The sequence below is a fragment of the Oncorhynchus keta genome, chromosome 14 (assembly GCF_023373465.1).
Source record: "Oncorhynchus keta strain PuntledgeMale-10-30-2019 chromosome 14, Oket_V2, whole genome shotgun sequence".
NCBI lineage: Eukaryota > Metazoa > Chordata > Actinopteri > Salmoniformes > Salmonidae > Oncorhynchus > Oncorhynchus keta.
In genome coordinates this window covers 10,482,896-10,510,690 of record NC_068434.1, presented here as the reverse complement: position 1 = coordinate 10,510,690, position 27,795 = coordinate 10,482,896, and the positions used below count along the sequence as shown (strand labels likewise).

Genomic DNA, 27,795 nt, shown 5'->3' with positions numbered 1-27,795 from the left:
TATTGTAAATCAACACACTTTGAGGTAGCTAGCATGTGTTTATGTAGAGAGGTAGTAATGGGCCATTCCATTTAGCAATCCAAAACACCAGTGGGTACTGTTAACATTGTATTTCGTAATTTAGTTTAGTTGAAATAAAATGTAATTTCTAGAGATTTTTAAAATGTAAATAATGGTTGAATATGAGGTATTAAGGATATTAATGCAATTGTAGGGTGGGGGCTACCTAGCCATCTAACGTTACCTGCCTATTAAAATGAGCTAAACTAACGTTAGCTATGTTCATATTCAAATAGCTAACCATAAATTAATAGAAGTAAATGGTTAGCAAACTCATGATAGCCAGTAAGGTTAGTTATGATTATAATAACACGTTGTATTTCAAAACATGCCATGGCCTTTACTTTAGCTAACGTTAACGGTTTATAATTTGGCTGGTTTTAGATCAGTAGCTAACGGTAGGCCTTGATGCTACCTACACGCCAATGATTCTGTACAAAATGTATCTAGACCAACACCATAATAATAACAACCTCACTATAACGTTAGCTAACTAGTTTATAGTTTAACTCAATTCTACTAGGCTACTTGCCAGCAAGCTATATTTAGCTTTCTAGCTCACTCCGTTACACGCAGACATGATGTTGTTTCATGTTATGGAGAGCGCGTCAACCCAATAACAATAAAATAACAAAAATATCCGACATTACCTTACACCGACCTGGGATCACGTAGTAGTTGGTTTATTTCTATAACAATTAACCTTTTTAATGATCAACAACCGGTGGATATTAGATATAAAAACAAATGTAAAGAGAGAGTTGAAATGTGAGTTTCAACAAGATAGCTGTCTTGTCAAGCTTCTCCGTGAGTACAGAGAATTCAGAATTCCAGAATGTCGGATTTACTGGAAAAGGCGTACGATACACGTCCGATTCCATTTCGGTGACGAGCCTCCCTTCCCTACTCGTTTGTTCCTTAGCTGGTTTGCAAATCTGAGGTTATTTGAAAGGTAAGATCAATATGGTGATGGCAACATTCATTATCTTGATTGGCCATCGAATTAATTTGATATATTAAGAGCTTTCAAGTCCAGTGCATCAAAGGGATTGAAGAATAAGAGGCTAGAGACTGAAATGGAACTGGGCCTGAAAACGTCAAATTGGCGACAACTGGAGAGCATTTCCGGTCTCGCATATATTGAATAATTTTATTGACCATCCACTTTGCTGACGTTAGATCATTTTCCTTTGCCGTAGTATTTCAGTGGCCAATAAATATATTTGCAAAGAAGTACAAATATATGTTTATATGTTTGAAAGAATCCAGAGAGCTTTATGTAAGGTAGTGTAAAAAGAAACACAGCTCCCTCTCAAGAACCCCTGCTGTGCCATGCAGGTCAAGGAAAGCACGAGTCGCACGGGATTGGTTATTACTGGGGGATATTGGTTATGTAATTATGTGCACCACATCTGTAATTTAAATGTCGTCCTTATCTGTAATATCGGTCATTTTTTTTTACATATCAGGAGAGAATTGATTGCAGCCGGAAATAACAACAGTTTATTGACTAACTCCACCGAGGTCCTCTGATAATACTTGTCCCGTGCAAATCGACATCCATGTGTTTTGAGGGAAATGTCTGAGCTTTACATTTCTCTCAGGTGTTTCTCGCGGTTTCAGCAAGCAAAGTAACTGATTCGATCATTTGATGCTTAAAACGAAGTGCTGCGCATAGCCAATATATGAAAAGCCTATGTATCAACTTTCAGTGAATGCTTTTGCTTATAGGTGTGCCAATGAATTGGACATCGCGAAATGCGTCAGTTGTAAAAACATTGCGCCTATGTAATGCAACCCTTGCTGTTAATAAATCGCAAATCAGTATTACAACTGAGCTAAACGTTTGGAAATGACAAGTGCACTTTTTAATTCATAGCCTAAAAAATGCATCTCAAGTGCAAGTGCGCTTTTTAGCTCACATCTGCAAGTTGGGGCCATTTAGGACGTCTTCTACTGCGGATCGCGAAACTATCCAAATGATTAGAATTACACTTCCTCCAGATATTATGGCGACACTATACCGAGGATGCTTCGGTATGGTTTAGAAACTTGGGAGCCAAACTGGAGTTATCAATGTTTCCTGTTATCACGTAGACATGTTGAAATATCTTCACGCCTAGATTTTAAAAAACGTCCAGGCTTCAGTCATAACTGTCCATTTTTTTTAAATTACTTATTGCAGGAGGCAGTTAACTTATTTTTTTAATAATCGCCGACTGGAATAATGGGAATTCTATGGTAATAATTACATAACCAACGTTCTCTTGTAATACTAGTCCCGCGCGAATAGGGTTTTCACTGCTTTATCATACCAAATTACAGAGATAATTTTCGTTAAATGAATACAGTGCAAGTTATTTTTTGCATTCTTCAGACCTTCCGCTTCGTTTACACAGGCAGTCCAATGCCATGTTTACTTGCTATAGGAAACTCGGAACCTCCGAGTAAAAATTAACATAAATTATCTGCTTAGAGCTTCATATTTGGTTGATTCTGATACTTTCCAAGTGGTAAACTCGGGATCATCTTTATAAAACGAGATAGCAAGTCGAAATGTCAGAGTTTCATAGTTCCGAGTAGCATTTGAACGCTGCACAATTATGTTTGTTTGTTTGCCACTAATTGGTCTTTTGACTATAATTGGGCAACATATCCGAATTACGCTTCCCGTGTACACAAACTAAACGCTTCACTTGCTTGTCAGAGTTTTCTATTTCCTTGTTGTGATGTCGGAAATACAACGTTTTTTCATTGGTTTGGCTCCCGAGTGGTGCAGTGGTCTAAGTGCAAGAGGCATCACTGCAGTCCTTGGTTCAAATCCAGACTGCATCACATCCAGTCGTGATTGGGAGTTGCATAGGGCGGAGCACAATTGGCGTCATCTGGGTTTGGCCAGGGTTGGCCATCATGGTAAATAAGAACTAGTTCTTAACTGACTTGCCCAGTTAAATGTTATTTTTGGGCGGAACAATTCTTCAGCCGATAAGATTTTACCTAGCTTGATAAACTAACATTTTTTAAAAATTTAATTACAAAAAAAACAAAAATGTTACCTTTATTTAAACTAGGCATTTTTTCATTGGCAAGATTAGCAAATTTAGGCATGACATGACAGCAAATAATGCTGACACTACACATCCAAGTAAATCTGACGAAATTATGAAAGACAAGCATTGTAATTTTGAATTCTGTAAAGTGAGTATGGAAGAGGTGAAAAAAAGTATTGTTGTATATCAACAATGACAAGCCAGCGGGGTCTGACAACTTGGATGGAAAGTTACTGAGGATAATATCGGATGATATTGACACTCCTATTTGCCATATTTTCAAATTAAGCCTACTAGAAAGTGTGTGTCCTCAGGCCTGGAGGGAAGCTAAAGTCATTCCGCTACCAAAGAATAGTAAAGCCCCCTTTACTGGCTCAAATAGCCGACCAACCAGCCTGTTACCAACCCTAACATTTTATTTGAACAGATACAATGCTATTTTAACAGTAAACAAACAAGCTTACAATGTATTCTATAATTTCTACCGTTCTGTGAGCCAGCTATGATTTTCCCTGTTGCCTTGGCAGCAGCTAATGGGGATCTCTAATAAATAAATACAAATATAAATGTGGTACAAATATTGCACTACAGGAAAATATATTGATTGTGGGTCTATAAATCCAAGGTTCAGTCTACTCATTAGAGTCCACAGTATCCAGTATCCAGTTTTTAACAAATATTTAGGTCCCTCAAACTCAACTCTGGATCTCGAAGACAGTTCCACTGCATTTTTTCATTGTTCCCCTCTAATTTAGACCTGGGACACCAGGTGAGTGCAATAAATTACCGGTTAGAACAGAGAATCAGCATGCTCCGAACCTCGTAGGGTAAGAGTTGAATACCCCCTGATCTAGGTCATAGACCCAGGTACACAAAAAAAACATGGGACAGGACTCTTATTCTGAAGGATTCCAAAAATCTGTGACTCAGAAGTCCCTAATTATTTTGCTGGCATTGCAGCGATAGTGCCAATCTGACCTCCATTATGCCAGCAAGAATAAGCAAGACCTAGCAAGAATAGAGCTCACCAGTTTGTAGACCTAAAACCTGGAAATGAGTTACCTCTGGTACGTTCTGCCATACCTATGTGAAAGATTCATGGGGAACGAAAAGGGGTTTTGGGATAAACACCCTGAAAATAAGGTCTGAGGTTAACACAGGCTTAGGAGATCTGATACATTCTACCCAGGAGCACCTCTGACTTCCAAATCCATAGATAGAGTATAACATTTAAAGCAACGTGTATTTCATATTCACAATGTGCTTATAATGTTTACAAAAAGATAAAACTACCTGTTGTGATATCACGACAACAATGAAATTGACAATTAAGCTTCCACCCATTCTGAAGCTGCAGTGACAGCATATATTCCATGAATGAATTGTAGGCATACTGTATCCCATATGAACATACGGTAGAGCACATTGAAAAATGGTTGAAGCTTAAGTAAATGAATGTAAAGAACATAATATTCTACAGACCCTATTGATCTAGCACTAGAATCTATATATCGTGTTATATCATGGGGAACTGTGGTCTAAATACCCAGAAACCCTTTCTACTCCACCCATTCCATTGGTCCCAATGGAACACCACTATATTGTAGGCCTTTAAAATGTCATATTGGTTTATAGAGAAAAACATATATTCTATGTGCCGATGTAACAGTGGGGTTAGAATTACTCAGTAGGGTCTGTAGAATCTATATATCTAATAAAATTGTATTTGTCACATGCGCCAAATACAATAGGTGTAGACCTTACCGTGAAATGCTTACTTACAAGCCCTTAACCAATAATGCAGTTCAAGAAATAGAGTTAAGAATGCGGGTCAATATGCGGGTCAATATGCGGGGTCAAAATGCGGGGTCAATATGTGGGGTCAATATGCGGGGTCAATATGCAGGGTCAATATGTGGGGTCAATATGCGGGGTCTAAATGCGGGGTCAATATGCGGGGTCAAAATGCGGGGTCAATATGTGGGGTCAATATGCAGGGTCAATATGCAGGGTCAATATGTGGGGTCAATATGCAGGGTCAATATGCAGGGTCAATATGTGGGGTCAATATGCAGGGTCAATATGTGGGGTCAATAGGCGGGGTCAATATGTGCGGGTACAGGTTAGTCGAGGTAATTTGTACATGTAGGTAGGGGTAAAATGACTGTGCATAGATAATAAACAGCGAGTAGCAGCAGTTTAAAAACAAAAAAAGTGTGTGTGTGTGTGTGTGTGTGTGTGCGGGGAGGGGTCAATGTAAATAGTCCGGTGGCCATTTGATGAATTGTTCAGCAGTCTTATAGCTTGGGGGAAGAAGCTACACTTTCTCATCCACCCACTCCAATGCAATACACTGTAGGCCTATGAATTACATATTGGCTTGCTCACACGCCCTATATAGGTAATGTTTTATAATGATGATTCTCCCATTCCATGGAATGTTCACCGTCCTCATATGACATGTCTGCTGAAATGTTTTATCTGGCTCTTCAATGATTGACAAAACAGACAAGGTTCACTTTGATTCTATACAAGTAAAGAGCAACAAAATTCAACTCCTTCCATGGAATGTGCACGGGCTCCAAGATGGGAAAAAAAAAAGAAGAAGAAAAAAGAGAACAAGTTTCTTGAACACTTCAAGAGATTATCAGCAGATGTGGCTTCCCTGAAAAAGAAAATTAAATTTCAAAAAAGGAGAAATGTAATATTTAAAGAGGAGCTGGCTTGGTGAGGTCTATGCTGCCACCTACAGTAACAACAGAGGTGTAGGCGTCCTGACGAATAAGAATACACGTTTCCCTTAATATCGCAGCTCACAGATCAAGAAGGACATTTTCCAATGTTGCATTGGTGATAAATACACATTGATAATACCAATTACCCCACCAACGACGTTCTGGGCCATAACAGACTTTATATGGGCACATAGAATTCATAGAATAAAAAGGAAAGCCTTATAGCCTCCCAGACTTGGTATTGTATCGACTCGCCACCCAAGGCTTTTACTTGAGACATATTGTTTAATGCACTAAAGAGGAACAATGGGTAATTATTGAAGATGTACATGCTCACCCCCAAAAATCTTTTCACGTGTTTATTTGAAAGGATAAAGCTAAGAACATAGTCAAGAACACTGTAACAATATGGAATAAAATGAAACGGATTCTACAAGAACCAATATCACTCCCTAAAACACAACCCTATGGAACAATCCTTGGATAGCTTTTCAGAATGCACCAATACATTGTCCCACATGGAAAACTAAAGGCATAGAAACCGTAAATTACTTGTTAATAGGAAATAGATTAATTTTCATGACAGAATTAAAAAGCTATTTTTGACAAACCAATGCAGGTATTTTCCAATACATGCAACTAAAAATGTTCATATCACAAAATCTTGATTTTAAATATTTTGGACACCAGAGCAATCTTGGGGGAATCCTATTTGAGTCATAAAATAATATTCATATGATTGTTAAGATACACAAAACCTTGCCTACCCAACTGACAATCTTTTAGAAAAAATAGAAACTATTGGAACCAAGACTTTAAAATAACTGATATTCACACACAGGGTCGCAACTTTCACTGGGTGCGGGCGGGACATGACCCCCTCACAATTCTGAAATGGCATTTTTGTCCCCCCCCAATTTTATAATTGCACTGTGATACAAAATGCAGCGCCTGTGAGCTTTAGGACCATGTAGACGCCTCAGAGCAGTTGGGTAGGCTGTTTTCCAGTTTCAGCTGGCTGGATTAAGGACTGCAACTACACGGACACCACAGAGCATGCAGACAGGCTGTGTGAAGGCAAAGCTTCTGAAAGGCTGGAGTTTAGGACCAGCATAGCAGAGATTAACAGAGGCAGCTGCTGTCTGTGTTGCGCATTTACTCTGAGTTGTAAAAGCAAGCAGAGCAGAAACTGGCTACTCCTTAGTTGACTGACCTAGCTGGCAAGGTAACTGCTGTTTCACAGAAGAAGAAAAAAATATTCACAGTGCTGAGCTAGTAGTGTAACTGACATGTTACGTTAGTTAATGTTTCATTCCCTCTTAACTGAAGTGAATTAACTACCATACCCAGTTCAGCTCTAGCTAGCTATCTGTCAGGTAGTGCTTCAACACCTGCATTGCTTGCTGTTTGGGGTGTTAGGCTGGGTTTCTGTACAGCACTTTGAGATATCAGCTGATGTACGAAGGGCTATATAAATACATTAGATTTGATTTAGTAGTATCAAACAGATGTTGTGTATATGAAAATGTTTTGTAGCCTCTGTTTTGTCCCATTTCAACAGAAGTATATTTGATGATGTACCACTGTACCATTAGCAAGAGCTAGCCAAAAGTTGGCTTAAGTTAGCTATCTAGCTAGTGCACCAACATTTGCAACTATTTTAAGGCAGTCTGACAAACATCCAAAGTTGATTTCCAAACTGTATCAAACCAATATCTGAAGAAGACCTGGGAGATGATGCAGAATGGATACAGATATGTTAGAATGTCCAGTCATGTTCATATAATCTCACACATAAATTACTGCAGTTTAAGACCACCCATAGAATGTACTATATGCCAGTTAAACTGAATATCATGTAATTCTGCTGCTGGAGGTGTAAAACACAAAAGGGGACATATTGCCTACATTATGTTATGCTCTTGTGAAGGCTGGCTGAATTCTGGCAAAGAGTATGTTCTTTTATCTCAGCATGTCTACAGATTCTCCCTTCTCCCTGTTTTTGTTGTCTTGGAAATGTTGATACTGGAGACTGTTATTAAGTTAAAAGAGCTCTACAGTACAATTAGGCTTAAGCTATGAAATACAGTGTATTCGGAAAGTATTCACACCCCTTCACGTTTTCGGGACCAAACTATTATGATGAGGCACGTGAGCTACGTACAGCTTACTGCACAACAAAAAACGTAGTATTATTTTCTTAGCTACAGTATAAATATCTCCCATATTACATCATTCATGAAGCAACATACAATACATTTTTGGACTCACCTTGTTGTGCTATGATCACTTGAACAAGAAGGTGGCGTGGTGGTCCTTCGTGATTAAATGTTGTCATCAAACTTTGTCATCAAAGTCTGGCATTCTCTGGATTGATGATGCTTCAAGACAACTGGGAACCCAGAAAAAAAGGTAGAATCGTGATGATGTCAGTGATCTTCAGGTCAGAGCTCTAGAAAGAGGCCCGAGTTCCCGACTTGCAATTCCGAGTTCGATGACCGTTCAAAATGTATTTTCCCAGTCGGAGCAAATTTTTTTCAGAGTTTCCAGTTATCTTGAACTCACTAAAATCAGATTTCCTAAGTTCTGAGTTTCCAGTTGTTTTGAGCGCAGCAGAAGACGTGCTGGATTGACACCATAGCCAATGTTGAATGTTTATCATTTTAAGCTTGGAAAAGAGACCCTTAAACCCAGACTTGGGGCCAAACACCCACTCCACTGAACACCAATTCCTTCCAAACCACTCATTGTTGAATTTGCGATTTCCAACTTATGTAATGTTTATGTCCAATGGCCGATGAGCACCGATACGTTTGATTTGGTACGGCAACTGCACCGCCCTCAACCTCAACCGCAAGGCTCTCCAGAGGGTGGTGCGGTCTGCACAACACATCACCTGGGGCAAACTACCTGCCCTCCATGACACCTACAGCACTTGATGTCACAGGGAGGCCAAAAAGATCATCAAGGACAACCACCCGAGCCTACGCCTTTTCACACTGCTATCATCCAGAAGGCGAGGTCAGTGCAGGTGCATCAAAGCTGAGACCGAGAGATTGAAAAACAGCTTCCATCTCAAGGCCATCAGACTGCTAAACAGCCATCACTAACTCAGAGAGGCTGCTGCCTACATTGAGACCCAATCACTGGATACTTTAATAAATGGATCACTAGTCACCTTAAACAACGCTTCCAATAAATTCCACTTAAATGTTTACATATCTTACATTACTCACATCACATGTATATACTGTATTTTATACCATCTATTGCACCTTGTCTACGCCGCTCGCTCATCCATATACATATGTACATATTCTCATTCACCGCTTTAGATTTGTGTGTATTAGGTAGTTGTTGAGGAATTGTTAGATTACTTGTTAGACATTACTGCACTGTTGGAACTAGAAGCACAGGCATGTCGCTACACTCGCATTAACATCTGCTAACCATGTGTATGTGACTAATACAATTTGATTTTCAAGCTCTACCCTTAGATTTGGTGAAGACGTAGTGTCCCCAAGCTACTAGAGAACATTACCAACCCAAACACTCCGTATTTCCACTGGCTGCCCCACCACCACAGAAAGCACTGAGCTAGGCTGAAACACCTGCATTTTGGAGCTGCCTTACGCAAGAAAGCAAAAAGGAGATCTTAGTTTGTATGCTGCTTTATTAACTAAATTGTTGTATATATATTTATTACAAACTGATGTGACACGTATTAATGCCAAAATGCAAAACAGGCATGTTTTTGTTTTTATAGCTTGCTAGAAAGGTGGGGCACTGCTCTGATTGGTCGCCACTGCCCCGTTGGCACAAATTTGAGGGAGTTGGAATTTTACTAACAAATTAGTTTAAGAAAGGGTACGCTTAATCCATTATAAACCGATCTATATAATTTATTATACAAGAGACAAAATCCACAAAATCTCCAGCACAACGACAGAGTCATGTCTTCAGTACACTGGACATTAGATCGCGAAAACGTCCATCAAACATGTCAGATTTCAATACTGGTCGATGTCATAAAGCGGGAGGTTGTCTTCTCTCGAATGAGACATTGGTCATATTTTTCTGCGATATTCCTACCTCTAGAAATGTGTAACTTAACAGAGGGTCTAACACATATATTTGTGCATTGCATAGTGCCGTCACGAAGGTCAGACAGACTCCACTCTTTGAGCCACATCGACCTGCAAGTTGAACGTGATGAGATTGTAGACTCATAAAAAGCTAGCCAACCAGCCCATAGAGAGAACATTACATTCTGGGTTTTGTTGTCGACTTCAGCTGCAACATATTTCAGCAACGATTTTCACATGTTGCTACCAACCTTATTATAACGACAAAATAAAAAATATTGTTCTCATATATTAGTGTTATGTAACACTGTAGAGTATATGAATGAGTGTATTTCTCCTTTAATGTTTAGTGATACTTCTCTACTACTGATACTTCTCTACTATTCGAAATTCCGTTACCCGGAAGTAATTTTTAAGTGTTACTGACGAGACGCTGATCCAGTCTGGATTCATCAGTCTTCACAACGGTATCGCCAGTATTTATAACTTCTTCCACCTTCAATATGTCTAAACTACAGCTGCTTAATGTGATTCTCAAAGAAAAATTAACTTCAGTCCCTTTGGAGATATCAGTGGCAGTCCAAAAAACGATGGCAGAGTACCTAGAAGAAATCATCCGTTTGAAACGGGCGAATGCACGTCTACGAAAACTGCTGGATTTGGTTTTTAAACCAGAGATAAAGTTGCATAGAGTAGCAGGTTTGTGTCTTTTTGGCATTCATTATGCCTTGTAGCCTAATTGTCGTCATTCACATTTTAGATGTATATCATATATGACCGCGTTATTCATGAATTTCATGATATTTTGAAGCATTTTCAAAACTGTGGTACTGGATACCGGAAGTAAAGCAGAAATTGAAGTAACTCCCTATTTTTAGTGGAAGTCACTAGACCTATTTCTTGTCTCTTTTCAGTGTTTACGGTTTAATCAAATGTCATCCTTTCTCGTTCCCTCCAGTCCTCCAGCAGCTCAGTCTCACTGAAGAGGAGATTAACCCAGAGCAGCAGGAATGGAACCCTGGTCTGGGTCCAGTGGAGTCTGATGCAGAAGAGTCTATATGGGACTCTTTCAACATCATAACTGAAGAGAACCAAACAGAATCTGATGGCGAGAGCTACGGTGAGTCCGAATTAACCAGTGATTATGAGCCCCCCTCTGAAGTAAATGCAGACGGTGACAACAGTGGAAGTCATAAAGGAAAAAGGGATGGAGTGGAGAAGAGAATATCACTGTCAGGTTTAAAGCCTCTTCAATCAAAGCGAAGAAGAGGTCGGCCAAGAAAAGAAACCAGTGAGTTGCCTGATCTGATATGTGACGTGTGCGGGAAATGCTTGGCTAATGAGCGTAGTCTGAAAAGGCATCGGCAAAGCCGGCACAGTAAAGACAGACCGTACATGTGTGACACATGTGGACACTGTTTTGCCATGAACTGCTCCCTGAGGAGGCACATGAAGATTCACATGGAGGAGAGACAACATGGCTGCACCGAATGTGGCAAGCGTTTTTTTCACAAGAAAAGCCTGAAAAATCACATGGATACTCATAAAGGGCTAGTTTTTAAATGTGATTTTTGTGGAAAATGTGTGACGACAAAAGCAAGTCTGAAACTGCATCGGCGAATTCACACTGGGGAGAAATCGCATCCGTGCAAAGAATGTGACAAAGCCTTCTACCGTGAGTCAGACTTGATAAAGCACACGAGAACTCACACTGGGGAGAAACCGTTCCGGTGCAAAGAATGTGGCAGATGCTTCGTGGAGAAGGGAACGCTGACAAAGCATATGATGACTCACACAGAGGAGAAACCACATCGCTGCAACAAATGTGGCAGATGCTTCGGTCTGAAGGGAAACCTGACAGTGCATATGAGGACCCACACAGGGGAGGGGGTTCACTGTCATATGTGTGGAACTCACTTGAAATTAGCATCAAGTCTGAAAAGACATCTACAAACTCACAGAAGGAATATTAACAATAACTCACTCTCCCCTGGTTCCCAGTCGAAGTGTACATCCTCTTCAATACCATGGTGCTTGCCTACAGAGCAACAAGGGGAACTGCCCCTCCCTACCTTCAGGCTATGCTCAAACCCTACACCCCAATCCGAGCATTCCATTCTGCCACCTCTGGTCTCTTGGCCCCCCCATCCCTATGTGGCCCACCCATCCCTATGAGGGGCTGGCCCCCGCTCATACCAGTCAAAGCTCTTTTCTTCCCTGGCACCCAAATGGTGGAACAAGCTTCCCCCAAATGAAAATGACTGAAAACCTACTTCTTCACTAAATATCTTGACTAAATCCCACATCCCCCCCAACATTTTTTAAATAAAAACTACAAACAAGCATTTGCACTTGTCGTTTCTAGCACTGACCTTGCTGACTACTTTGAGGTAAAATGTACTTACTAAGACTGATATGTGGTTGTCTCACTGAGCTGTCTTAAAGCTATAATCAGCAGTTGAAACATTAACAAAGCGTCACCCTACCACTGTTTTGGTAAACAACTGAGGGAAGGGCCTGGAGAAATGTAACCAGTCAGATTCATAGACCGAGTTATGGATGCAAGTTTTAACCATGTTTTGAGTCTATGCAGTGTTCATATTTAAGTTGTTTACAAACATTGGAGTAAAACAAGCTTATATTTTGGGTTCTGAAGTGGTATGACAGTTGAACTAAGCTATTATATTTATTTAACCTTTTTTTAACTGGGCAAGTCAGTTAAGAAAAAAATGTATTTTACAATGACGGCCAAACCCTCTATTAACCCGGACGACGCTGGGCCAATTGTGCCTCACCCTATGGGACTCCCGATCACATCTGGTTGTGATACAGGCCCGGGATCGAACCAGGGTCTGTACTGACGCCTCTAGTACTGAGATGCAGTGCCTTAGACCGCTGCACCACTCAGGATCCTTATAATGACGCATTTAAAGTTTTATATTCTTCAAGAATCAATGGGTATTTCTAAATAATTTCTAAATCCAAAAATGGATGTAGCAACGAAGGACTTGAGCTTTAAGTCGAATGCACTAACTGTAAGTCACTCTGGAGAAGACCGTCTGCTAATGTTAATGTCTGAGAACACGTAACAATGCCTTTTGTGTAAAATGGGTTTGTTCGAAGATCGAAGAGACAACTATCAAGAGGACATACCCATCAGGTAGGTCACTGCTCTTGGTTAAAAGAACAGCCTGCAATCTTGGAATCTGTTCAATGGTCATTTGAATTAATACAGCCTACCCTATTCATTTCTAACATATGTAACTTTGTAATGCACAACTGAAACTCAGAATATAATATTATATTAATCTGTTGTTTACTAACAAGAAGAATGTAAACAATCAATATCTTCAAAATGTTAATATCATGTGGATGTTATGGCTGTCAGTCTTTGTATATAGAGTGCTGTCTATGAATGTAAGGGGGTTACATTTCCCTATCCCCATTTTTGTTGGAAAAACAATTGGTGGGGGCAATTATAGCCTTGCATACCTTTGGCATTCTAGTTGTCAATTTGTTGAGGTAATCTGAAGAGATTTCACCCCATGCTTCCTGAAGCACCTCCCACAATTTGAATTGGCTTGATGGGCACTTCTTTCGAACCATACGGTCAAGCTGCTCCCATAACAGCTCAATAGGGTTGAGATCCGGTGACTGTGCTGGCCACTCCATTATAGACTGAATACCAGCTGACTGCTTCTTCCTTAAATAGTTATTGCCTAGTTTGGAGCTGTACTTTGGGTCATTTTCCTGTTGTAGGCTCCAATTAAGCGCCATCCACAGGGTGTGGCATGGCGTTGCAAAATGGAATGAAGATCCCTTCAAGATCCCTTTTACCCTGCACAAATCTCCCACTTTACCACCAACAAAGCACCCCCAGACCATCACATTGCCTCCACCATGTTTGACAGTTGGCATCAAGCACTCCTCTAGCATCTTTTAATTTTTTCTGTGTCTCAGGAATGTTCTTTGTGATCCGAACACCTCAAACTTAGATTTGTCTGTCCATAACACTTTTTTCCAATCTTCCTCTGTTCAGTGTCTGTGTTCTTTTGCCCATCTTAATCTTTTAATTTTATTGGCCAGTCTTGAGATATGGCTTTTTTTCTTTGTCCAGCCTCCCGGAGTCGCCTCTTCACTGTTGACGTTGAGACTGGTGTTTTGCTGGTACTATTTAATGAAGCTGCCAGTTGAGGACTTCTGAGGCGTCTGTTTATCAAACTAGATTCTAATGTACTTGTCCTCTTTCTCAGTTGTGCACCGGGGCCTCCCACTCCTCCTTTCTATTCTGGTTAGAGGCAGTTTGCCCTGTTCTGTGAAGGTAGTAGTACACAGCGTTGTACAAGATCTTCAGTTTATTGGCAATTTCTCACAACTTGGATAAGCTAACATAACGTGACATTGGAACACAGGAGTGATGGTTGCTGATAATGGGTCTATAGATATTCCATTAAAAATCACCCGTTTCCAGCTACAATAGGCCTTTAAAACATTAACCATGTCTACACTGTATTTATGATCAATTCGTTATTTTAATGGACAAACAAAAAGCTTTTCTTTCAAAAACGATGACATTTCTAAGTGACCCCAAACTCTTGAACGGTAGTGTATATTCATAAACATGCTGAATATTGCACAGCTTTTTTATTTTAAAGAATCTCGTGGGTAAAAGGGATGTACAGTTGATAACCAAGTGCTAAAAATCCAATCTTACTGAAACATATTGTTGGTTTATACCTCTGTACTGGTACAGATCTATTACTCACACCACTCCTCGCAGGATCCCTTCCCCTTGACCCATCTTCCTCTACTTTCTTCACTGCCTCAGCATATGACAACTTCTGCACGACTCTAACCCTGGAAACCTCAACCTGCCTCTTTTTTTTTTGCACAAATACAGCGCTACACAGAACAAAAGCAGAAAAATACTAGGCGCACACATCCAAATAAACAAGTTCAAGTCCAGCAGTCATTTGAAAGAGTAAGAACATTTCAGCGAGACAACTCAAAAGGTGAAATCCATTAATGCCAAGATAATGGAATTTATTGCCCTTGACAATCAACCATTATCTGTTGTGGATGATGTTGGCTTTCGCCGACTGGTCGAGCACCTCGAGCCCTGGCACACAATGCCAAATAGGCGCTATTTTTCCGATGTTGCCCTACCGGAGTTACACAGTATTTGAGCTACTTGCTATGGGCGTCACTGCTATTAGCTTCACGACTGACATTAGGACCAGCGATGTCAGCCCCATGACCATGCTGAGTCTGACAGCACAGTGGGTCGACGAGGATCTCGTACTGAGGAAAGCCGTATTGCATGCTCAAGAATGTTCTGGTTCTCATACCACTGCTGCCATTTCAATGGCATTTGAGAACATGTTTGAAACTTGGAAAGATGAACACACAACTAGCTCCATTCGAACAACTGACTGGAGAAATAAGCTCATCAACTGTGCCTGCAGCAGACGTGATACCCTCTGTCATGGTATTGAAACGCCTGCTCAACAAAACTGCCGACACAGACCATGGGGTTAACACTTGCAAAAGTACTGTATTAGAGGCTGTGAACAAGCGATTCGGTGGCATTCTCTCTGAGCCTCTCTACTGTGTCGCCACCATGCTCGATGCTAGGTACAAGGACCGTTACTTCTTTAACAGGCATTCTCTCTGAGCCTCTCTACTGTGTCGCCACCATGCTCGATGCTAGGTACAAGGACCGTTACTTCTTTAACAGGCATTCTCTCTGAGCCTCTCTACTGTGTCGCCACCATGCTCGATGCTAGGTACAAGGACCGTTACTTCGATGCAGACAAGAAACAGGGTTTACGTGAAATTTTAGACACAGCTGGACAAGATGGAAATGGACACAGTGACAGTGAAGCACAGAGGAAGAGAGACCACGAACAGATAGAGCTGAAATTTCGCTGCTTGACATGTATGATTCAATCCTGGTTGAGACTGAACAAATTAACACTGAAACAGCACAGCAAGTAGGTGAAAGAAAGAGGTTTTGATTATGTTTTACTGGTAATGGGGACATACCATGGGGCGGCAGGGTAGCCTAGTGGTTAGAGCGTTGGACTAGTATCCGGAAGGTTGCAAGTTCAAACCCCCGAGCTGACAAGGTGTCACGCCCTGGTCTAAGTATTTTGTGTTTTTCTTCATGTATTGGGTCAGGCCAGGGTGTGGCATGGAGTTTTTGTATTGTGGTGTGTTTTGTCTTGGGGTTTTGGTGTGTATGTATTTGGGATTGTAGCTAGTGGGGTTATCTAGCAAAGTCTATGGCTGTCTGGAGTGGTTCTCAATCAGAGGCAGGTGCTTATCGTTGTCTCTGATTGGGAACCATATTTAGGCAGCCATATTCTTTGAGTTTGGTGTGGGTGATTGTCTTGATGTCCTTAGTCTGTGTGATTGTCTTGATGTCCTTAGTCTGTGTTAGTTTGCACCAGTTAAGGCTGTTTCGGTTTTCACTACGTTTATTGTTTTGTAGAGTTTGTGTTTTGGATTCGTGTTACGTTGTGTAAATAAACATGGATCACAATATACACGCTGCAGTTTGGTCCGACTCTCCTTCACCATTAGAAAACCGTGACACAAGGTACAAATCTGTTGTTCTGCCCCTGAACAGGCAGTTAACCCACTGTTCCTAGGCCACCATTGAAAATAAGAATTTGTTCTTAACTGACTTGCCTAGTTAAATAAAAGGTAAAATAAATGTAAAAAATACCGAAATGCCAACTAAATTTCCTTGCGAGCAAAACAATTCACATCTCTTGCCCCAGAAAAGTGGGATGCATGCCAGCAAAGCCACTACACAACAATACATTAATTGCACTATAACGGTGCCAAACTGTGCCCACAAACTGTTAGGGCCTACATAAAGCTGTCCCAACATCTTACCGCTGCTACACCTGGCTTGAAACAGTTCATTTACTGCCTTTAAAAAAAAAACGTGGTTTCTAATAACAATTGAGCTGTATAAACTATGGCATAAGGGGACGACAAGCAGATAAGCGTAATTTCGATTAAGAAATTAATGAGCGAGCTAGGATGGACGTCAACTATGTAAAGAAAAAAGTATTTAATAAGAATATTTAATTAATTCAGATCTAGGATGTGTTATTTTAGTGTTCCCTTAATTATTTTGAGCAGTGTATATATATATATATTAGTATGTTTGTCTGCTGATGTGACACATATTAATGCCAAAATAACATGCTAAACGGGCAACCCCCCCCCCCCAAAAAAACTGTATATATATATATATATATATTCTTTTTTTAAGTCAGATGTTTACATACACATGAGCCAAATATATTTAAACTCAGTTTTTCCACAATTCCTGACATTTAATCCTAGTAAATATTCCCTGTTTTAGGTCAGTTAGGATCACCAATTTATTTTAAGAATGTGAAATGTCAGAATAATAGTAGAGAGACTGATTTATTTCAGCTTTTATTTCTTTCATCACATTCCCAGTAGGTCAGAAGTTTACATACACTCAATTAGTATTTAGTAGCATTGTCTTTAAATTGTTTAACTTGGGTCAAACTTGGGTTTTCAGGTAGCCTTCCACAATAAATTGGGTTCATTTTGGCCCATCCGTAAGCCTCCTTGCTCACACACACCTTTTTGTTCTGCCCACAAATGTTCTATGGGATTGAGGTCAGGTATTGATGGCCACTCCAATACCTTGACTTTGTTGTCCTTAATCCATTTTGCCATAACTTTGGAAGTATGCTTGGGGTCATTGTCCATTTGGAACACGAATTGTGATACGTGAAATAATCTGTAAACAATTGTTGGAAAAATGACTTGTGTCATGCACAAAGTAGATGTCCTAACCAACTTGCGAAAACTATAGTTTGTTAACAATACATTTGTGGAGTGGTTGAAAAACGAGTTTTAATGGCTCCAATCTAAGTGTATGTAAACTTCCGACTTCACCTGTACATACATACGTACATTCAAAACTGCCCCCCCCAAATTCTTCCTCCATATTCCAAATATACGTCTCCTTATTATGATAATACTGAACTTCTCCTGACAAACATCTTGTTCTTACCCTCTCAAGGGACGCGATTTTACTGGCTGTCACAATCTCCGTACAATCAGCACGAACCCCTCGAGATGTAGCGCTCAACCTGTGCATCCCACTTGTAAAGCCATTGTGAATATTTTCCATCATTTGCGCCTTAATTACTGGTATTAATTTAGTGACCCGGTAGGGGTTTAACTATGCCGCGTTCATGTACTAGTCGGAAATACTTCACTTGGAAATGTCAGACTTGCTAACTGGTTGTAGGTATACACGTGCTGCGTTCAAATCAGCATGTCGGACATTTCCGAGTTTTCTATTTGCGACTAGCACGTGAATGCGGCATTATTCTTGCTGACTTCATAACGGTGTTTCTTCCGGGATCACCGTCATCACTCCGCTACGGAGGTGTCCTTACTGGCAGCTAATTGTTAATCTGTATTTAAACGGACCTAATTTTATACAATTCACGACTGGAGTAGTATTGCACATCTGAAATATGAAGGGAATGAAACCGCACCTCATTCTGTTGCTGCTCTTCGCGTCTTTGCTTTGTGCAGAGACGGCCAGAAGCCGGAAAGATTCCACCAACCAGAATAGTTTCAGAAGGGCGGCTAACGGATTCTACCAAATGTTAAGCAATATTTTTGGAGAGGACAACATCAGAGGTCTTTACAAGGTTAGTAATGATTGATCAGCAAACCAAGTGTTCCGTCTGATCTAAGCTAATGTTATATGACAAGAGGTGTACAAAGAAATGGTGGTAGTAGCTAACGGGCAGGTAGAGAGCTTGCTAACCAAGGGCGCCTAGACATTAAATGCATAAATGGTTGCCATTTTGAAAATAGTCTTGCTAGCAAGATAAGATGGACAAGCCAATAAGTAATATATTTAGATATCATTTTTAATGTGGCACGACACATTTTCATGACTATTTATAGGTAGAAGAAACTAACGCATTGAATCCTGACCAGACACAGACTTCATGCACCTGACCTAGCCTCAGAGAGGAAAGGGGAATACCTAGTCCGTTGTACAACTGAATGCATCTTCCGCATTTAACCCAACCCCTCTGAATCGGAGCGGTGAGGGGAGCTGCCTTAATCGATATCCACGTGATCGGGAAACGTGAGTTCACTTCCTTGCTCAGGCGCAGAACGACAGATTTTTACCTTGTCAGCTCGGGGATTCGATCCAACAACCTTTCGGTTACTGACCCAACGCTGTGTCTCGGTTTCGGCCACTCATCTGCCTTGGCAACATTTCAGTGTTCTCCTGGAATCGCATCTTTAAAAAAAATGAAAGCCTATTTGAGTTGTCCCTGTTGAAATTCGAGACATGAGGTTAGCATAGCGTCTCCCTCTCCATTGAATACCGTTGGTTGACGTCACATTTTATATATAATAATAATATAATATATGCCATTTAGCTGACGCCTTTATCCAAAGCGACTTACAGTCATGTGTGCATACATTCTACGTATGGGTGGTCCCGGGAATCGAACCCACTACCCTGGCGTAACAAGCACCATGCTCTACCAACTGAGCCACAGAAGGACCATATATATCTATGTATCTCACACACACTGGATTTGACTGTATAATTTAAAACAGATATGCCCATTCAGGTCAACATTCTCTGATGTGCGCACCAACTATCTTTGTGGTATCATTTGAAAGTTTACATTTTTGAATTTATTTATATTTTCATTTTAGTTCGGGCTGTGAAGATATCAGTATCACTATGTTTTTTTCTCCCCATGGATAAAATGAAACCACATAGCAAACTCTTTGGTCCTTTTATAAACCTGCTGTATGCAAAATAATGTGTGCTATATCTTGGAAATAAATACAATTTAATCTAGATGAAAACATAATGATGTTTGTTTCCAATATTAGGGCTGTTTGCCTAAAGAAGTAAAATTATTTTTGTTTAATTGCCACGACACTATCAAGCATCTTGATTAGAGGTCGCCCGACTAATCGGCATGGCCAATTTGATTAGGGCCGATTTCCAAGTTTTCATAATAATCAGACATTTTGGACGCCGATTCCATTGCACTCCATGAGGAGACTGCGTGGCAGCCTGACCACCTGTTACGCGAGAGCAGCAAGGAGGTGAAGGTAAGTTGCCAGCTAGCATTAAACTTACCTCATAAAAAAACAATCAATCTGAACATAATCACTAGTTGATCAACACATGGTTGATGATATTACTAGTTTAACTAGCTTGTCCTGCGTTGCAAATAATCAATATGGTGCCTGCTAATTTCTCGTCGAATCACAGCCTACTTCGAAAAACTGGTGATGATTTAACAAGTGTATTTGTGAAAAAAGCACTGTCGTTGCACCAATGCACCTAACCATGAACATCAATGCCTTTCTTAAAATCAATACACAAGTATATTTTTTAAAACCTGCATTAGTTAAAAGAAATTCATGTTAGCAGCCAATATTAACTAGGGAAATGGTCACTTCTCTTGCGTTCTGAACAAGCAAAGTCAGGGTATATGCAGCAGTTTGGGCCGCTGGCTCGTTGCAAAATGGGTAAACTTTAAGCACCTCTTCAGTGTTTTGGCATTCAGTTCCAAAAAGTACATTTTACAACGGGCAAATACATCTGAAAGGTTTCGTTCAAATCAAAAGGGATGCTGTCAAGAAGTGATTGAAGTCAAATGGATTTCCCCAAAATGTCACCTCTTTGTTTACAGTTCTTCTCCAAGACGACGGAACGCTTTGTCCATGGTGTCGACTCTTTCCTGGACACTGTTTGGAAGATGTGGACAGATCTGTTGGATGTGATGGGCATTGATGGTAAGTGGATTTTTATTTAGTGGGTATGTTCGATGTCGGGACATGTCTGTGATATGTTGTAAATTATGACTGTGCCTGGGAAGTTTGTCTATTGTCCTCTGTTATCCATGTACTGTTGCTCATTCTTTTCTCTCTCCCCAGCCTCCAACCTGAGCCACTACTTCAGCCCAACGTCTTTGACAAACTCCCCGGCTCGTGCCCTGCTCCTAGTGGCTGCTGTGTTGGTGGCTTACTGGTTCCTCTCCCTGTTTCTGGGGGGATTCTTCTACCTGCTGCACATCGTATTTGGCCGCTTCTTCTGGCTGGCCCGAGTTACACTCTTTGCCCTCTCTTGCCTGTATATCTTGCAGAAGTTTGAGGGGGACCCAGAGCGTGCTGTGCTTCCTCTCTGCTTCGTAATGGCCGTGTACTTCATGACGGGGCCTGTGGGGGCGTACTGGCGTAGAGGTGGGGGTACTGCCTCTCTGGAGGAGAAGATCAATCACCTGGACACCCAGATCCGCTTGCTCAACATCCGGCTGAGCAGGGTCATCGACAGCCTGGAGCGCGCCGGGGAGAAGTAGAGCTGACCCCACACCCCCACTGCTGACAACAGCTGTATCCATAGGGTGGCTGGAGGTTTGGGTGTATAAGGGCAGGAAAATCTTAAGCAGATCGAGGCTTTCTGTTATGAGAAAGAGCTTGTTTTTTTAGTGTGTTTTTTTTATTTGTATTTTTATCCTGACTTGTTGATATTTTGTTATATTGTTTAACAACTGCTGATGGTTGCTCTTTTTGGAAATTGTGTTCAATGAAAAAATGGGATGGATGTTTGTTTTGGGTATGTGATGGTGTCATAGCGGGACCAGACACAACTGTCAGTATTTCATCCCAGTTAGCTCAGTAGTTAGTAGACCAATGGCAGTTTTTACTTATTGCATTTGTTCTGTCCTGACACTGAGATGTATAGTCAAAAATAATGTCACCATTCCATTTTAGCAGTAGGTCATTCCTGGCGTATTTCAGGACCTCTCTTTCTATATAATGGACATACTGTGTGTGTGTGTGTGTGTGTGTGTGTGTGCAAGCGTGTGCGTTTCATGCATGTGAATCATTTGAAAAGCACTGGGGGAATAAAAGTTAAGACTGGCGAAACCTGGGCAGGCACGAAAATCTCAGGGAGACATTTGTCAAGAATATCAAGAACAATTATGTGAATATACCCCACATCAATATCAACTTAACCCTTTACACTCATGGGAATTGACCTATATGGATAGGGCTAAATTGGTAGCAATTGAAAGGGAACAGTTTGGAGATTAGGGGAAAATGATTAAGACAAGTTGAGGACACAATAGTTCACACGACTGAATCCAAACATTACACTGTCGATATTATGTGCATTTTACATTGACTGTACTTTTCACCCCATTTGTTGATAACGAAATCTGAAAATACTCTGGATACATTCAGTAACACGATGAGAATATTCCTGGATTAAAAATAAATAAAGAATCCTCTCACTAATAGGTCTTTTGACCAGGGAAACAGATCATATTTTTGGTGCACATAGAAAAGAGTCATGTGTGTGTTCTTCAGCGATATTTTTTTTCTTCACAATAGACAAACGGGCTCATTTTGTTTAAAACAACCCAGGGTATGACGCCATGTCATCTTGTAACTATACATCAAACAAAGTGATCATAAACGGTGACACTGTATATATTAGTTTATTGATATGGAAATGTGAAGTGCACATTTGGACTCACAGGTGTTTGGCTTGTATCACATCAGTGATATTTATTCTGATCCTCAATGTCTCATCTTTGAAAATACATAGAGTCCTCTTAATTTTCAGCATTTCCCTCTGACAACAGAAAAAGCAGAAGTTGCCAAATTAGTGGGAGGGATGGTGACCACTTCTTGTCGCTTGAGGTGCTCAAGTTCAGAACATCTGTCAGTCAAAACCCATACAGAGCTGTGAAGCGCAGAGCCTGAGCTATGATGTCATATATAACATGTTACTGTACAGACACTGAGCTATGATGTCATGTATAGCATGTTACTGTACAGTCACTGAGCTCTGATGTCATGTATAGCATGTTACAGTACAGACACTGAGCTATGATGTCATGTATAGCATGTTACTGTACAGTCACTGAGCTATGATGTCATGTATAGCATGTTACAGTACAGACACTGAGCTATGATGTCATGTATAGCATGTTACTGTACAGTCACTGAGCTATGATGTCATTTATAGCATGTTACTGTATAGACACTGAGCTATGATGTCATTTATAGCATGTTACTGTAGTCACTGAGCTATGATGTCATCTGTAGCATGTTACTGTACAGTCACTGAGCTATGATGTCATGTATAGCATGTTACTGTACAGTCACTGAGCTATGATGTCATGTATAGCATGTTACTGTACAGTCACTGAGCTATGATGTCATGTATAGCATGTTACTCTACAGCCACTGTGTTCCAATTTAGGCGTTTATCAGTGCCCAAATCTGTCATTTTCAACCCGTATTATAGTTGTCAGTGTAAAGGCCTACTATGTTACAGTGACACTGATTTTGTTGCACAGCCGTGTTTGAATCGTGGCCAGCCATCTGCAGAAGGATGGGAAGGTCTACCTTTATACTCGGGCTCATCATCCACATTGAGATAAGGGTGTTAATGGTAGAAATACCATAATAAAGTATAGTTATAATGGAAGCGTATTAGTAGTTCCCATAAAAACATAATTCTATTTGCCGTGTGACAAGTCCTCCCTGTTTCAGTGGATGGCACATTATGCATGCCTAGACTATATCTGTATTTGTTGTGAATTTGGATGCACTTTTTGGTCATTCCTGCTTTGCATAATTGTACATCGCAAAGTGTACATTTTTATAGGGCCATAGTGTGTAATTTCTTAAAAAGGGAATTTTATCATTTAACTCTAATCTACTTTTGTGCTACATTTTGAATGTGTTTTCATTAGAATATATATATATATATAGTCCCATAGAAGTCCATTTTGTTGGGCGGGTGTTCAGTAAGTAAGTTTGGTTTAGTTGGTGCCAGTTCAAATGTTGTCATTGGCTACCATACCATCTCTCCAGCCCCGCCCCTCCAGAAGTGAACTTGTCTACACAAATGTAGTTTTGATTATGTACTGTATAGCGTATGTGCTATTCTATAGCAAAATGTTACAATGTTGTATTTGTTTAAGGCAGTATTTTAACATTGTAAACGTTGGAAATATTTAAGAATTTAATGAGTATTAAATGTGTATTGATTTGTAAAATAGGTCATCTTGGATCATTTTGTACTGATTCATGTACTATAGAGACAACCATGTATTTTCCAGCCAACACACATCATGCTGTCATCCATAGGTTCATCACAGCAGAGGGTAGCCTTGAGTATTTGCGACAACTGTAAGATGTAGTCTGCTGCTGAGTTGTCATACAAATCCTCAATAATAGAATTCTCAGCATTTGATCTTTATTTCAGGTTTGAGAAAGGACTAGGACCAATATTGAATGATGGTGTATGAGGTCCCAACTCCTTATACATTCTCTGTCTCTTTCTCTCTCTGTCTCTCTCACTGTCTCTGTCTATCTTTCTCTCTCTCTTTCGCTCTCTGCATCTCTCTGCATCTCTCTCTCTTTCCCTTTCGCTCTCTCTGTCTCTCTCTCTCTGTCTCTCTCTTTTGCTCTCTGTCTCTCTGTCTCTCTCTGTCTCACGCTGTCTGTCTCTCTCGTGCCTCTTTGGCCTTGACACTGCAGCAGATTTAGTCAGATCTTTACTATCCATCACCTTGATGATGTTGACACAGTAAAATGGCAGCAGAATGTCTAGACTTGATGAACTTTAAATCTCTCACTGAGTAGAGTAATAACTATAACGGTCAATAAGACCCATATTCATTCCAACTGAACATCCGTTCTTTTCTGTCTATGTAGTCCCCACATGTGCTGTGCCAAAATGAACGTTCTCCGTCTTTCTGTTTGAAGCACTTAGTCTTGTGAAACTTGAGTATATTTCCCTGTAGTTCTTTAGCATTTCCTTATGTGTTCATATCTTGTTTTTCTACCTCTGTTTTCCTTTGTGGGGATGTTCTTCTACCCTACTGCCTGCTGTTGAACCGTGTCATGTATTGAAAAGTGTTGTGGAAATGAGTCTTCGAGAGGAGTCATTTTGAAGTGAAATTGAGGTCCCAAGATTTGAATAAATCAACTTTATCACCACATTAAGGCTTGACTGTTTGCTTTGCACAAAGTCAAAAACATAAGCGATTCAAAACATAATTTGAGTGACGTGACCACTAAGTACATGTTCTCTTCACTCTCTTTGTGTTTTGCGTAACGAATGCTGAATAACTAGAAGGGTTTGGTTTCCACATAAGTGTAACTGATTTGTAAAGTACAGACAAAAAAAGTAAAGAGACATCTTGCACATCACATCATTGCTCAAAATTGGCAGTGGCTATCTTTCAAGTGATGTAATTGTGATGTGGACACAGGAGTACACTCACTCACTCCCAGCAATTGTGGCCTTGACAATGACCTTAGGCCACTGTTACAGGAGCCTTTTCCAAACTTTTACTTTGGCTCTCCCTTCGTTCATATTTCAGCCAGTCCCACCAAACCTGGCGTTTTTGGCAGGTGGAACAGGTCTTTCACATCTTCCCAAGCCATGTACAAAGATCTTTCCCAATTGCTGCACTTCAAGCCAGCTTGTTTGTCTTCTCACTGCATAGGCTGAGTGTACTCCAATGCTTCCCGCAGTTGTGTCAAGTTGGCTGGATGTCCTTTGGGTGGTGGGCCATTCTTGATACACATGGGAAAAACACAGCAGTGTTGCAGTTCTTGACACACTCAAAACGGTGCGCCTGGCACCTACTACCATACCCCATTCAAAGGCACTTAAATATTTTGTCTTGCCTATTCACTCTCTGAATGGCACACATACAAAATACATGTCTCAAGGCTTAAAAATCCTTCTTTAACCTGTCTCCTCCCCTTCATTTACATTGATGGAAGTGGATTTAACAAGTGACATCAATAAGGGATCACAGCTTTCACCTGGATTCACCTGGTCAGTCTATGTCATGGAAAGAACAGGTGTTCCTATTGTTTTGTCTTACACAGTGTATAATGAGAATGTGTTGGTACAGATGGCATTGATGCCCTCAACCTATTGATTCACATCTATAGGCTAATTAGGCTTGACTTACTTACTCATCAGTGAATCAAGGTCTATTCTTTCATTAGGCTGAGTTGTTCATTCTTGCTTTATTTGCACTATTATTTAGGATTTCTCATATCCAAAGAATGCTTCCATACACTAATGGTCATGCAAACAGATTGACAGTGGGCTTACATTTTTCTGGCCTCACTAATACTCATGTTGGTAAGTCAAAAACATACCAATTTATGAATTGCTCTCTTAAAAGGTGCAATCTGCAATATATAGTGCTCTTGAATGGTCATTTCAATTCATAACCTATACCCATTGCTGAAGAATATAATTTATAAATTCCCAATGAGCTTTACAACGGTCTCAAGTGTCATAAGCAAGCAATGCCTTTAAAAACAAGTCATTTATAGGTTCAATGTGTTATATGTTTCGAACAGGGGTGTCAAACTCATTCCCCGGGAAGGCCTGAGATTCTGCGGGTTTTCTTTCAATTAGGACCTAGACAACCAGGTAAGGGGAGTTCCTTACTAATTAGTGCCCTTTATTCATCAATCTAGTACAAGGGAGGAGTGTGAAACCCCACAGACACTCGGCCCTCCGTGGAATGAGTTGGACATGTGGTTTAGAACTGTCATGTTGATTGAAGTCCTGGACTGTCAGTCCTTGTGTTCATAATTCTGTCAATTTGGCGGAATACCCCTAAGCTTTGTATCAAACCAAGTGGTGGGGTTGCTGTACGACTGGAAAACAAATTAAGGATGGTGTCTTTAACTGTAACAAATGAGTGATATCTACACATCCTGTTAGAGGAAGCTGGTGATGAGATAACACTTTTCATGTGTATTAACTAGTTCACTCACTCACTGTTAAAAATGGAATAGTATCAAACACTGTATGCTAATATTAACAATCAAGAACATGAGATATGTGCTAAATAAAAGTTGACCGTGTTCAGTGCTACTTTTACTGTAGTCGATGAACAGGGCACAGGTACAGCATCTACTGTACAAGGTGCAGGGATCTTTTATTGTGGGTTTCACAATCTGATATAAACAAAAGTTTGAACTATTTCAGTTTTTCTTACTTGGGTAGAAGGTGGCAACGGATGTTATCTGACCTGCACTGGGCTTTATGTTGCTGGTCCATCAACTAGCTACACAGGTCTCAGTTCTAAGTCCAGGGCGTAGTGCATTTTCCTCCACTCGTAATCACACCATGACCTGGACCAGAGCTATAATATGGCATGTTGCGTTAGACACACTGATCTACAGGCTCCCTCTCATTGATCTTTCACAACACAAGTTCTCGCTCTCTTTTCACTTGCATCATCGCTCCGATCCATAATCAGACTTTGATTTGGCATTCAAGAGTAATGAAAATCCATCCACTCAGCTCTTTTTTTTCGTAAGCTGGACTGCTGCTTTAGAAATAATGATCTAGGTCTTTCAAAACTCTTTGCTTTTCAAAACTATTTTCTCTTTCACTGTGAAACAACAACGCATATTTGTCTACCTCATGCTGTAGCAGTCTGAGAGTATCAAGAAAAACAGTGAAATTATTTATTGAATGTAAGCATTTGATATAGTTTATTTTCTGAAAATAAACAACTGATCTTCTCTTTCACGGTTCTGGACAGTGAAAGTGACTGAGGAGGGGCATGACATATAGCAATTTGATTGGGAACACCTCTAAAACGCTCTCTAGTTCTGATCAAGATTGTAAATTTCATTGGACATCAGTGCCGCCAGTCAACAACGGTCGACCCACTCTTTTGCATACGACGTGTCTCGGCTGATGTGGAGCCAGTTTTTATTCGACCAATCAGGTTGCAG

General features: G+C 40.4%; 3 protein-coding genes across 4 annotated transcripts in view; 2 read left to right on the top strand and 1 right to left on the bottom strand.

Annotated features, from left to right (window-relative positions):
* lifra (LIF receptor subunit alpha a) overlaps positions 1-18,132 on the bottom strand; it is a 42,401-nt gene extending 24,269 nt beyond the window's left edge. Inside the window, exon 1 of one of the 2 annotated variants that reach the window (XM_035784812.2) lies at positions 17,999-18,132. In XM_035784812.2, coding sequence (XP_035640705.2) covers positions 17,999-18,121 — 123 coding nt within the window. In that variant the 5' untranslated portion in view covers positions 18,122-18,132. Of the gene's footprint in view, positions 1-710; positions 914-17,998 lie in introns of those variants that run through there. The other variant, XM_035784813.2, reaches the window with a different exon arrangement.
* On the top strand, positions 9,846-12,269 carry LOC118392846 (zinc finger protein 771-like). Its single transcript, XM_035784814.2, has 2 exons — positions 9,846-10,629; positions 10,889-12,269. Exons 1-2 carry the CDS (start codon positions 10,434-10,436, stop codon positions 12,103-12,105), a joined length of 1,413 nt encoding a protein of 470 aa, XP_035640707.1. The 5' UTR covers positions 9,846-10,433; the 3' UTR covers positions 12,106-12,269.
* Positions 18,133-18,324: 192 nt separating the features above from the next.
* On the top strand, positions 18,325-25,011 carry bri3bp (bri3 binding protein). Its single transcript, XM_035784815.2, has 3 exons — positions 18,325-18,650; positions 20,682-20,784; positions 20,926-25,011. The coding sequence occupies exons 1-3, from the start codon at positions 18,471-18,473 to the stop codon at positions 21,345-21,347; spliced, it is 705 nt and encodes a 234-aa protein (XP_035640708.1). The 5' UTR covers positions 18,325-18,470; the 3' UTR covers positions 21,348-25,011.
* Positions 25,012-27,795: the final 2,784 nt, after the last annotated feature.

Excerpts from the sequence above, each read along its gene's own strand:
- LOC118392846 (XM_035784814.2), top strand. The coding sequence starts at position 10,434 with ATGTCTAAACTACAGCTGCTTAATGTGATTCTCAAAGAAAAATTAACT. Across the intron at positions 10,630-10,888 it reads AAAGTTGCATAGAGTAGCAG|TCCTCCAGCAGCTCAGTCTC; the intron begins GTTTGTGTCTTT and ends CGTTCCCTCCAG.
- bri3bp (XM_035784815.2), top strand. The coding sequence starts at position 18,471 with ATGAAGGGAATGAAACCGCACCTCATTCTGTTGCTGCTCTTCGCGTCT. Across the intron at positions 18,651-20,681 it reads ACATCAGAGGTCTTTACAAG|TTCTTCTCCAAGACGACGGA; the intron begins GTTAGTAATGAT and ends CTTTGTTTACAG. Across the intron at positions 20,785-20,925 it reads GGATGTGATGGGCATTGATG|CCTCCAACCTGAGCCACTAC; the intron begins GTAAGTGGATTT and ends CTCTCTCCCCAG.